The 13,644-nt window shown below is 46.1% G+C and overlaps 1 protein-coding gene across 1 annotated transcript in view; it reads left to right on the top strand.

Moving 5' to 3' along the window:
• Dock2 (dedicator of cytokinesis 2) overlaps positions 1-13,644 on the top strand; it is a 412,012-nt gene that overhangs the window by 361,388 nt on the left and 36,980 nt on the right. The window contains exons 34-36 of the mRNA XM_021211816.2: positions 2,146-2,231; positions 7,839-7,995; positions 10,470-10,510. Coding sequence (XP_021067475.1) covers positions 2,146-2,231; positions 7,839-7,995; positions 10,470-10,510 — 284 coding nt within the window. The remainder of the gene's footprint in view (positions 1-2,145; positions 2,232-7,838; positions 7,996-10,469; positions 10,511-13,644) is intronic.

Raw genomic sequence — 13,644 nt, 5'->3', positions numbered from 1 at the left:
CCAGCTCCTGATATTTTAAAATAATAATACAGAGGAGACGCCTGCAAGATGCAGCCTATAAGGGACATGCAGACTGGCAGCCCATTTCCCCTCTAGACAACCCCACCATGCCTCCCTGTCCCATCTTTCTCTCCTTCCTTTATAACCAGGGGGATGGGAAGGCTAAATTCAGAGGCTGGCTGGCTGGCTTTTTCCTTTCTTCCCCTCTCTTCCCCTCCTTCCCCTCTTCCCCTCCGTTCCTCCATCCCTCCCTCCAAGTCCCTGCTCCAGCTGTACTGCATCCTCACCTCCATAGCTTTGCTCCCACCATTTCCCCGCGGGGATCGCCCTTCCCTTTATACTTACCACAACCATACCCATGGCTCCAGGCTCCCTTAATCTCTTCCAGAAGCTCCTCACCAAACTCTGGCAATTTACAGAAAACTCCTTAGTGCTTGTGCTAGGTCAACATGAATTTTCAGGTCCTTTCTGTTGACTTTGAGCACTCTGGATGTGAGGGAACGGTCGCATCGCCTGAGTGGAAGGCCGATATTGAATCTGTGCCCAGTCTTTCTATCACCTCAAGATTTTGACTCAATGGACTCCATCCTTTATGCATAGGAAAGAGCTGCCAATGCCTTCCCACATTCATCTGAGGCCTGAAACAGCCCCTGCTTCATCTGTAATAGTAACTGGCAGTTCCTGGGGGCTGTGCCAGACCAGGGATGGCTGCTCATCAAGCATTATTGCATTCAAAGGTGACTCTTGCCCTCAGGCCTCATGGGATATTATGAAGACTGAGTGTAAAGAGGCTACATTAGAAGCCAAGTAGCCCCGATACTTTCTTAGATCTCGGGGGCCTTTGCCATGTTCCCCTTCCTCTCTACAAGGACCGGTTTTGTTCATAGCAATAAATGACTCAGGTGGACTGCATGTATGTATCTTCAGAGTATGCACCAAGACAGTGCAAAGTGTTCTGAGTCACAGTCTTGTACAGACACAGTGGGATGCTTCAAGACAGTATATTCAATAAGCCATGATTTCCCCTGGGCAAAATGCTTCTTGACATTGACACTAGAGAGAAAACATTCTCTGATTTCAATGCAGTGGGTTTGGAAATATCGCAGAAGGAAAGTTGATTTCTGATTATTAATCTTATCTCTGAATTCTGCTACTGTTACTGGTATAGTCTCTGAGAACATGAGATCTGCTCTTTGCTTTATTCTATTTATATTTTCCAGCACACACACATACACACACACACACACACACACACACACACACTGCTGCAAGTAACAAAACATCAATTCAAATGGACACACACACTGGTTGATTGTGTGTGTGTGTGTGTGTGTGTGAGTGTATGTGTGTGTGTGTGTGTTCAAACACAGTCATACATATCAACTCATGGAGATGAGGAGGCTTCCAGGAACTCAGAGTGACATCAGGTCTATGCTCGACCCCTCCTCTCTACTTTCCTTCATGGAGTATGATTCTAAGCAGACATTCATTGGGGTTACCATTAGCAGCCTGTTACAGGTTTGTGACAGTCCCTTTCCAGACTGAGCAGCATGACACTTGCTGCTAAGAGTTCCAACAAAGTCTCAGGTCAGATTCAGCCTGGATCTTTATGATTCTTGGGTCATGAGTATTAGAATACACTGATTAGAACCTAGGCCTGTGTCGGGTGTCCACATTTGTTCCGAGAATGCTTGAGCCCCATGGACTGAGATCAGGTGTGATATGACCACCAGACTATGGGGAAAGGTATACAGGACTAAAATAATAGCTGTCTGAGAAAATGCACCAGGGATACAGGTCCCTATCACCTCCCTCCACATGCCTGGGATTCCCTTCCCCCTTTATCTTCCTGTAAAACCTCTAATTAACCTTGGATAGCAAGCTCAAATGAAATAGTATCTGAGAAGTTCTCGCTCTCCCTCCTCCCTCCCTCTTATGCCCCCACCCTCCAGCACTCATCCCAGCTCCCTCCTCCCTACCCTCTGGATGTGAATTAAGTCCTGTTTAGCTTTCAATCCACAGGCCCAGGCACTGGGAATGGGAGAAAATAGTTGCCTCCTGATGCTCTGATACCACTAATGAATTGACTGGCTCAGCACGTGGTCCTCTAATGTTGTTTTTGTTGATTTTCAACCACTTTTCCAGTTTGAAAATGAAATCATCCTGAAGCTGGACCATGAGGTGGAAGGAGGCCGGGGGGATGAGCAGTATGTGCAACTGCTGGAGTCCATGTAAGTTCAGGCTGGAGGACCAGGCTGGAGGACCAGGAAGCCTGTGAAGGGAGGGGCAGCCAAGGGTGGAAGGCTCTCAAGGCAGGCTCTCACATACCCTGCTGGTACTCCCGGGAACCTTTTGCAGGAAGCTCTTGGTACTGAAGGAACTTTGGGGGAAGGAAAAGTTGCCATTTCTCAGGAAGTACCTGTGCTTTGCTGTTGATGGGGTGGGCTGCATAGAAGGAAACGTTGTGTTGGAAAGAGAAAAGAACTTGGTAGTGTGAAAACCGCCTCTGTAGGTCTGAAGTGTTGAGTCATTACTGCCATCTTCCTGTTTGACTTTTGACAGATTTGGTTGTGTGTCTCTCTGGTCAGGTTTACTGTCTTGGGTCGGTGTTTCCCTGGGTGACCCCCCCCCCCCAAGCTCAGGGAGGTAAGCACATTGACAGAGCACGCAGAGAAAAGCTTCCTAAGACCTCAGCGTGCCCTGCAAGTCTTCAGGGCCCAAGCCTGGAACAGAGGAAAGAGCTCTCAGCACGACTGGACTTAAAGTCAAGAAATTTTTGTTTTGTTTTCTCAAATGTTAAGATAAATTCATATACTGTGCTGTCTACCCAGCATGCACTGCTCTGGTGTGTTTATTGAACTGAGTGACCACATAACAATTAAAATTAGAATATTTTTCATTACCCTACCAAAGGAGCCCTGTACTCCGCAGGAACGCCTTCCCTGTACACGTATGCATGTATGTAGCAATACACTCCCCGTAGCCTAGTGCAGCCATGGCGGCTTTCTCACTCCGGATTTGTCTGTTACAGACATTTCATAGACTATGGCACTTTGTGACTGTTCATTCTTTTTTTTTTCTTTTAATAACCAGCAGGTGGCTGCTTAGGCTGTGTCTACTTCGTTAGCTCTTAGACTGACCCTGTGAGTACAGTAATAGTACCTTAGTATAGAATTGCACGGCTATAGGGTAATATCCGGATAAAGACAGTTAGCTTCTTGAGGGGACAGTAGATACACAAGGGCACAGCTCCACACTTTTCTCCATTGGCCAAGCAGGAGGCCACCATTGTCCCCCCTTCTTTTTTATTTTTTATTTTTTTGGTTTTTTGAGATAGGGTTTCTCTGTGTAGCCCTGGCTGTCCTGGAACTCACTTTGTAGACCAGGCTGGCCTCAAACTCAGAAATCCACCTGCCTCTGCCTCCCGAGTGCTGGGATTAAAGGCGAGTGCCACCTCGCCCTGCTAATGTCCCCTCTTCTTGTATCACCTGTTAACATCCATCCTAGCAATTATAGCCACCTTGACAAAAACGTGCAGAAGACCCTTGTGTTCTGATCTCCATTTCCACAGTGGCTGAGGATGTTGAACACTTTTCTGGGGTTTATCATCTACTTGCATCTTTGAGGGGGGGTGTACATTGATTGAATCCTGGCTCCCTCACTTTGCAGCTGTATGACTCTAGGCAAATGGCATGACCCCTCTGGCCTCAGTATCCCCATTTCTAAAGTGGGAACAACAGGCTCCTGTGGTTATTTTGAAGCCAAGTAATTAAGAAGCACCTGGCACACAGCAGGTACATGTTTAATGACTGCTGCAGTCCCTCGGCCTGGCTCCCAGTTCCTGACATTGGCTGCCTCCTAATTGCCCTGCTTGAGTGGCCTTCTCTGGAGGCTTGGGAGAATGGTCAGGCGTCCCGATTTCCTGTCCGGGCTTTGGTGTGGCTCTGGATTTTGGAATCTTTCCTTAGTCCTCCCTGAATATTTGCCTTTCATAGCAAAGGCAAACAAAAGGCTTTGCCCTGGCCCCCTGTCATCCTGCACTGCCCACCATAGCCAGAGCTCAGCAGTAACAATGGAGACCCTGAAAGCGTGGTCACATCTCAGCTAGCCTTGGCTCTGCCCGATGCTGGACACAGGTGTCCCACACACCCATATTGCAAACAGAGCCATCGGAGGAGGGTTGGTGGGATCCGGGGCAGAAGTCAGTGCTTGTCCGGAAGCTCTGAAGGGGAGATTCTAATATTGCTCAGAAGCTGAGTCCTGTTTGCCCTGGCGATGCCCATTTCTATAAGCGGATGAAGCCCTGTGGCAGCTTCACACTACCAGCAGGGTTCACAAAAGCCTTCCTGAGTGACTCTTTATCAAAGGAGTCCTTAGCGGTCAGGGAAATTAAAGGGCAGCTCATTATTTCCCTCCCAAGATGGAGGTGTGAATGATTTTTACACAAAATGAACTGAGCCAAAGGCAGGTGTTGGGGCCTGCTCAGAGTGGCCACGGGCCCTGGGCCCTACTTTTTCTTCTGCCCTCCCTGAGCCTCAGTTTCCTTACATGCAAAATAGTCCACCCCTTACATGTTGTCAGGGCTGAGTGGGAAGGTCTGCAGGATGCTTCTCGTGATTGCTTTTCTTGCTTCGCTTCTTTTAGTTTTATTTCATTAGCATGGTTGCTGATGCCTCGTCTATAGCACAGGTGTCTTAGCTTCTATTCTTATTACCAACCAAGTAGAATATAAGGTAGTCATTGGGAGCCCTGGGGCTACTGTCTTTCTCCAGTTGCGTCGCCTCAGTTCCTGCGGCACTTCCTTCTAGTCCCTGGTGCTGGGTTAGAACCTCTCTAGACAGATGCAGTCTTCCGGTTCTGCTTAAAAGTTGGATGGCACTTTTGTGACTGGAACAGGGCTTCCCTTCCTGTGCCAGCCACGGTTTTGAACCGGGAACAAGGTTTAGACATGGAATAAGGCTGAGTCTTAGTCTTCATGTGCCTTTGTGCATAGAGTACACTGCAGACTTACAAAGCGCTGCAGTCCTCCCTACCCTCAGAAAGCTCCTCCCACACTGGATGGAATAGTAAGACGCCTCCATCTAAAGACCTCCTATACCAAGTAATTTGCAGGGTGGCTCCACGACTTTGGTCCCCAAGGCCTTGGCTTGCAAAGGTTGATGTCAGCAGGCTCCCCTCCACCGAGTGCTGATGATGTCAGCATGCTCCACCCAGCATCATCCATGTGAACCCATCATTCCCACAGCTTTCTTCTTATCACTTAGAGTCTGCTGTGGAATTCAAGGGAGCGAGTTGTGTGACCTTGACAGGATAGCCATCAGAACCTAGGCTCAAAGGTTTCACATTTTGCTTATGGTGTGGGAATTAACCTTAAGGAATTACAGGGGTCCAGACAGGATAAAAAGTGAAACAGGCTTAGCATGGTAGCAGGAGAGTAAGCAGTTCTCAGTGTAGGTCTGCACACCCTTACACACTGGAGTTCATTTTTATCTCCCTGCCTCCCCTGCTGAGCTAGGACCTCCAGGTGGCTTGGTTCTGATGCTCTCCAAACCCATAGTTTATAGAACAATACAGCTTGGTTGAGTGGGTAGACGAGTAGGTGATTAGCTAACTACCCAGCTCATCTATCCCCAACAGTGTGAGGGCCTTCCTGCCTCACACCAAAAGAATAAAGATACCACAACACTCAAGACAAATCTTTTAAACCCTTGTGTGTCTAAAGATGGCCCAGCTCCCTGCAGCATTCGGAACTAGGGAGCAGGGTCTCAGCCCAGAGTCCCAAATCAGACTCCATTAGAAGAGTGCTCAGATAGTGTCCACCCAGGCAGAATGAGCAAAACCAATCATAGAAGTGGTTGCCAATGCCAGCTAAACACTAGAATCGCTCGGAGAGTCCCAGAGCCAATCATTTGCTGCCCCAGCCTCCAGAGGGTCCAGAGATGTGGCTTAGGCTGGACTTGGCTTTGTGAAAGTCCCCCAGACATTCCGGCGAGTTGCAGGGCCAAGCACTCTTGCTCTGGCCAGGCTTTAACCCAGGAAGGTCCTTTGCCTGGAATTCCACACCCAATACTGGGCAGAGCCTGACTGAATTGTCATTAGAGTGAGGAACAGGGCTGTCTCAGAGAAGAAGGGACAGCTGCAGCAGAACCAGACTGGTGTAAATCACAGGCCATTTGCATTGCTTGTTGAGAGCCAGGAACAAATGCTATTCTCAGGGTAGGATGAATGTGTCCGATCCTAGCCACAGTTTGAGATGTCACCTCCTTGCAGCCTGACATGGCCTCTGGAATGAAGTGACCCTCCAAAGTCCTTTCTTTTCTTTTCTTTTCTTTTCTTTTCTTTTCTTTTCTTTTCTTTTCTTTTCTTTTCTTTTCTTTTCTTTTCTTTTCTTTTCTTTTTTCCTTTCTCCTGAGATTTCTTGGGAACTTGCACTGCCCAGAGAAGTAACTTGAGAGCCCCGAGACACCCAAGAATAGATGCAATGACTGCAAGAAAATCTCTCCCCAAATTGAACAGTGACTGGCTTCACTCCTAAGGTCACCACTTAAACTTTCAGCTGGCCTTTTAACCTGTCTCTGCCCCAATCTCCTCTTCTAGAAATAGGAAGGAATTTCTAGTTGTTGAAATTCCCCAAGGGATCAACATGATGCCTAGAACTACACATGTGGCTAAGAGGAGCTTTTACTGCCCCAAGTTTACCTTACTCATCTCTCACCCTGATTTGTAAGGACAGGCATGGCCCTCTGCGTATTAGTCACTCTCTACTACAGTATTCCCAGTATCACATTTATCAGCTGATGAGTGTCTGAAAATGGCAAGGTAACATTTTTATATTAATTTTATAGGTTTTTTTTTCCAGCCAATACTCCTATGTTTCAGTGGAAGAATAGAGCATCTCATCTCTCTTCATCATATGGAAGGGGCCACAATTAAGTGGCTAGTGTTGTCCTTCCTAATTATATGTCTGTGACACCTGAGTTTTACACTCATGGTGTAGGGGTGTTGGGTGATGGAGCAGAGATGCCAGAGCCAAGCTATTGATATACCAACTGTGTGACCTTGAGCAAGTTAGGTGACCTTGCCATCCCTTAGTGTACATAGTGTACATCCCTGTACATAGGGATCTCTTTCTCAATAGGCCATGATGAGGCATTAAAGGAGTGCTTCTTCCTATGATATAAGGACGATACTCGGGACATACTCATCTCCGAAACAATCAATTACACAAAAATAAAATGTTCAGATACTTACGCATCTCATTTAACTGTATTTTATAGAGCATTTTATGTCATTGATTCATTTCCTAATACTTTTTAATGGCTCCATAGAACCATGTTGTGTGAAAATACATCACTTCACTTAACCACTTTCTACCTGATGGACACTTTAGATGGTTCCAGCGCTTTCCCTACCTTATATAATTTTAAAATCCTATAAATATACCCTGTCATAGTTCTAGAAATACTTCTATAGCACAGACTCCTATAGACAAGATTCCATGAAGTAGAGTTGTTGAATCAGAAGATATATACATGTGAGACATTGCTAGATGTTGTGAGAATCACTACCTAAATTAGGTGCCTGACTGTGATATTCCTCCTGGTATAATCGTGACCACCTCCTGCCCTACCCACACACTACTGGCCATATGGGAATATTTTTTATTTTTATTTTTCCCATTCTGGTAGTATTAGAATGTTTGCTGTGCTGTATGGATAGATTACTGTTTGGGTGTAGAAAATAGGCCAACTGTGAGCTTGGGCTCACGGGCCACTTGTGTAGTGCTGTAGCTGACAGCCAGTTTCCCAGTGTGAGCTCATCTCCCTCTCTCCTCACAGCCTGATGGAGTGCACAGCGGAACACCCGACCATTGCCAAGTCGGTGGAGAACTTTGTGAGCTTGGTCAAAGGGCTGCTGGAGAAGTTGCTAGATTACCGGGGTGTGATGACAGATGAGAGCAAAGACAACCGTATGAGCTGCACAGTGAACTTGCTGGTGAGTGACTGCCAGGTCCCCATGGACCAGGTTGGACCCATATCCTGCTGCAGACTAAGCTTGGGACTCACTTCTGCTCTTGGGAGACAAGTAAGGCTAACTGTTGTGGAACACAGCTTAAGGCGGTTAAAATCCAGCATCTGTGCTCTGTGTCTTGAGGTTTTCTGTGCCTCTGTTTCCTTATATATGAAGTGGAAGCTTCAAAGATTCGTTTAAGGGCTTCATGCATCAGTAGAAGGAAGATAGCAATATCTAGCACATTACATGTGCTACCTGCCTTTCCCAGCTCTCCAGGAATACAAGTTTTGCCCCTCAGGCTCTGTTGTGTGGCCTCTCCTATCGACATGGACTCTTTTGTAACAGCTTAGATATTGCTATTGATTTTTCAGAATGCCAAGGGGACTTTAAAAATCCTGACTACAGCAGAAAGGAATCCAATGCTAATAGTTCCACTAGGCCTGATTTACATAGAGAGCACAGAGAGGGGTTTTCCAGTTTCTCTCTAAGGAAGGTGGGAGATGGTTGAAGAAATTGACTTTCATCAGCCAGGTCTACACGCCTGGGACAAGGACATCCAAAGCAGTAAGACAGGAGCAGTGCAAGGGGTTGCTGTCACGAGAGTGTATGCCAATGAGGACTACCAGCCCCCTGCCCACATGGCCTGGCACATGTCACACATGTCACCTGCTCTTCTTTAAGCCTCAGAAGGGTGTGGATGCTCACACCCTGCAAATGGCTCTTAGACTGGCTCAAAATCTGTAAGGATGAGGTTTAAATTGTCACAAGAGTAGGACTTCCAGTAGCAGAGTCCAGGACAACTATTACTCTAAATGACCCCTAACTGGGAAAAGATGGCCCGGCAAGTTCAGAATACTTGCTGCTCTTCTAGAAGATCCAAGTTCAATTCCTAATCTCTAGGGGATGTGGCACCCTCTTTTAGCTTCCATGAGCACTGAGATACTCGTGGCATATACTCAGACACACGGACTCTTAAGTAAATGCCACGGACCGGGCCCAGTTGCCCCCCCCCCCAATCCGTGGGAATCAGGGTCTTGGACAGATGGGTGTAGAGTCGGTGAGAATGGGGTGACAAACAGACTCGACACAAGGAAGTGTGGATCTGAATGTAATTTGTCAAATCGAGCATCAAACTTTTTATACAGAAGAAAATAGGGAAGTTAGGTGACACACCAGCAAGGTACAATGAGGTTACCAGATTCTTACATAAAACAGAGGAATGCAAACAGGAAGGACTGGTAGGAACTAGCTGGGATAAAATTCAATCTTAACAAATGGGATCAAAAACAGCCCCACCAAAGATCAGCTTAATCTTAGAAGCCAGGGGCAAGGGCTTCGTGCCCTTGCCATAGTTCCAATTCTAGTCTATTGTATGGTCTACCTCCCCCCTAGGCCATTGCAAATTCCTGTGTATGGGTGTAACTCAGCTATCTATAGTTCAAGTATCTACTCTGGTTCCTCCTTAGATCACAAACTTCCTTCTTCCTAGATAATGGTAAATTCCTGTGTAGGGCAGTGACTTAGCTATCCATGCCCAGGGTCGGCTCAAGGACTGACTGCCTAGGACTGGTGGAGAATCTAACTTAGCTATTTGTCAAAAATTCAATCCTTAGAAGCACTTATAATAAAGCAAAATTAAGGGAAAGCACACAGATCCGTTTACCAACTAGAGCAAGGACACTGGAGCATTCATTACACAGGATGCCACGGTTCCAGGAGACTAAGTTTCAGTGAACTTTTTGCCTTGGGACCACACCCAGGCTTTTCAGCCTGTCAGGTGGGTCACTGCTGAACTGGATGTAGCAAGTAAACAAACAAACAAACAAATAAACAACTCCTAAGAACCAGGCCTAGTGAAATATACCTGTAATCCCAGGAGGCTAATGTGGGAATATCATGCATCTGAGACCAGCTTGGAGACTACCTCAAAAACAATAACAACAAGCAGCAAAATTTAAACAATAAACAAGCAAACAAACAAACAAGCGCATCTAAGCTGGCACTGGAGTATCTCCTAGGCACTGTCAAGTTTAAGTGCTTTAACTATGGAATATAAAGCTCTAGAAGGTTCTATGCTATCAGAATTAGGATGTGCTCTTGGGGGGGGGAGTCTACATTTAAGCCTGGCTGCCTTTAAAAAGTAGACCGGCCCAGTCTTGACAGCTTACCACTCAGCCTGGCAAACCCCTCACTGCATCCCCTAATATGTGTTGACTGAGACATTTGCTCTGTCCCTTTACAGTCAGGGAAGTGACTTGCAGAGCAAAGTCTCCTAACGAGGCTATTGGGTGCACTTGGCAAAGTGAACGTCTCGCTCTTTCTTGGGGTTCCCAGACAGTAAGCAGCGATCTTTCTCTCATCTCCATTGCCACATTCTCTTTCCCCAAAGCCCTGTAAAGAAAAGCTCTCAATACCGTTTTTTTGTTTTTGTTTTTGTTTTCTCCTCCCTTGCCTAGAATTTCTACAAAGATAACAACCGGGAAGAGATGTACATAAGGTAAGAATTTAGTCATATGAAGCCTCCACTTGCTATGGTACCTCTGTGCTCAGCATCCATCACTGCCCATGTTGCCTCTGATATGGAATTTAGACCTGTCTTCTTAGCATCTGGTTTTTGGCGCTCTGATTCCTCTCAATTTCCCGAGACTCGGGGGCACTTTCAGTTCTTCTCTGGTCATCCCCATGGAATGGCCTGGAGCTCTCAGACTGCCTGTAGTCTTTCTCTTAAATGATGTCATTTGAGCTGTGCGTTTAGTTGCTTCTGTCATGGCATGAGAAATCCTCTTTAGTCCCAGAACATGATAAGCCCTTAGTTGGCTTGCTTTGAAGGGAAGAGGGTGGTGGTGGGATGGTTCAGCAGGTAAAGGGGGCTTGATTCCAAGCCCTTGAAGACCTGAGTTCAATCCCTGAGACCTACATAGGGGAAGCAAAGAACTGATTCTTTCAAACTGTATCCTGACCTCCCCTCATGTGCTATGACATATATACCCTTCTATGCACATATCATATACACACAAATAGTTATGATAGAAAAAATAAATAAAAGGGAGAAGAATATCACGTGACATAGGTCTCCTCCTTGCTAGGCATTTATTAGATTTTTAAGTTTATCATAAAAGACTTTTCTAAGGACATTAGCCTGGACCAAAAAAAAAAAAAAGCTCCTTTGCCAATTTTCTCAGTATCTCATATTTTTCCTTCCAAAAAACCCCTCACAACTATATTACTGTTATTTTTTACTCATTATAAAAATAACACAGATTTTTCTTTATGAAAACAAAAAGCCTCACAAAATACAGACTAGCAAAATAAAATATGAAATAAATCTCTAAAATGCATGCATATTTTCAGGCTTTTCATGCTTATATATACATCTAATTCTGTGCATGCACTATTTCTGCAGACACTGAGTTTTAGTTTAATAATTTATCCCTTACTTCTTTTTACGAGCATCAATTGTAATGAAACTACCAAGTTTGCTTTCTAGAATATTCTGTCATTTACATAGCCAAACCTGTGCCGTTGAACAGGTCTGTTATTTCCAACGTTTTTCTCCAATAAATAGCAACAATGGATTTTTGGCCACTGGCTTCTGTGCCCCTTCCTGTGAGTCCACAGCCCAACAGCCTGTTCTGTCAGAAGCTGAGCCTGTGCACCTAAACTCGCTTTGAGCCTGCCACTGTTTTTAGGTCCTTGCTTTACACTGGTCCAAGTCATTCCACAGGCTGTCCCGACCTTTGTGACACATGAAGCTTTGGGGTCTGCAGGGCCAAGATGGCCTTTTGGGATAAGTCTTTCCAGCTACTGTTATGGGTTTTGTTTTGTTTTGTTTTGTTTTGTTTGTTTTGGGGGGGGGGATTGGTGCCAAAAACAAAACAAAATAAATCATTCTGCCTTCTGTTTTGAGGGTGAGATGCAAGACTCTCTACATGCCCTGTATGCAGGCTTTCCTCTCTCCAAACTCTTTCTTCATTTCCACTTCAGAAGCACAGATGGAAAGTCCCAGACCCCCACAGGCTTGGAGATTGGGGCCTGTGTTAATCTAGGAAAGCCGCCATATTGGCTTACTCCAGACGTTGTGATGTTCTGAAAGTCTGTTCTCTTTGGCAGGTATAGTGTTTAAGACACTTTTCATTGGTTGCCAACATTTTTACATCTAGGGACGTTGTAAAAACCGACAGTTCTTCCTGAAAAGTTCAGAAGTCATCACAAGTGTACCCTCATTCCACTCTGGCACTTGTCACCTCATTGGGTGGTGGTGGCCTTTTAGACCCAGCTGTGGCCATGCGATTCTCTGTTTTCCTGTGGTTCCTCACTCAAGCACACAGAGACATCTGACTCAGTAGCCCTGGTGGGCTCATTACAATTTCTTCCTTGGGGCTGTATAGCAGATGGTTACGCCCACAAATTAACAAAGGAGAGTAGAGGGGAGTCTTAGCTGGTTCAGAAGTTGAAATAGCATGGGGGATGTCTCCTGGATGTTGTTGAGCCAGAGGTGGGGGGTCTAAGAGATGGGTGGTGGGGCAGTGATGAGATGGGATTGAGCCCGGAGGAAGCATGGGTGTTTCCAAATTCCAAACTTCACTGATGGCTGTTCCCAGCAGGGCATTGTGGGTTGGGGAAGAGAGTGGACAGACATTGCTGTGGATATAAAAACTACACCCTCTGGGGCTGGAGAGATGGCTCAGAGGTTAAGAGCACTAACTGCTCTTGCAGAGGACTCAGATTCAATTCCCAGGAACCACATGAATGGCTCACAACCATCTGTAACTTCAAGATCTGACACTCTTACACAGGCATAAATACAGGCAGGACACCAATGCACATAAAATAATGTGTGTGTGTGTGTGTGTGTGTGTGTGTGTGTGTGTGTGTGTGTAAACAGCTCCCTTCCTTTCCCTTCCTCCCTCCCTTACTCCCTCCTTCTCTATCTCTCTCTCTCTTCCCCTCTCTCTCTATCTCCCTCCCCCCATCTCTCCCCCTACTAACACAGGCCCCAGTTTTCCCATCTTCAGTCAACGCTGGCAGAAGGAGTTGAATCTTTCTGCCAGGGCTGCTCCTCACTTCCCATCTACCCCAGCTCAACTGTCTGGCTAGAAGTCTTTCGGAACCAACCTTGTGTTAGTCAGCATTCCATCACTGTGACCGAATCTCTGAGAACATGAACTTACCCTAAAGAAAGTTTTATTTTTTACTCTCTGGTTCGGGAGCTTCAGTCCGCTGTTACCTGGTCCTGTAGGATCAATTATTAATAATTTATCAAAGCCCCCCTCCCTTTCCTCTCAACTCTGCTCTTAGTTCCTTTCTGCAGGATTTTTCTCAGGGCTCAGAATTAAAATGTCAGTTGCAAAGAAACAGGGGGTGGGAATGTCAGTGTGTCCAAATAGCGGCGTCTCTGTGTGGGCAGCTCGGGGTCTCTCTAGCCTCTCTTTCTCTTCTGCTCGCCTCTCTTTCTTTTATGCTTTCCTAGAGCACCTTAAAGCGAGGGCAGGAGCGTCCTTTTATGAATTGCATCCTCATGGATTCTCACAATGATCGAAATGCTACTCAGGCTCACACCCCAGCACGTCTGCTTATTAGCATGTGACTCCTGACAAGCCTCATGTGTTTCCTTCCTTTGCTTCCACATCA

This window comes from Mus pahari, chromosome 14 (assembly GCF_900095145.1).
Source record: "Mus pahari chromosome 14, PAHARI_EIJ_v1.1, whole genome shotgun sequence".
NCBI lineage: Eukaryota > Metazoa > Chordata > Mammalia > Rodentia > Muridae > Mus > Mus pahari.
Note: the sequence above shows the minus strand (reverse complement) of the source record. Positions and strands in the feature narration are given on the sequence as shown.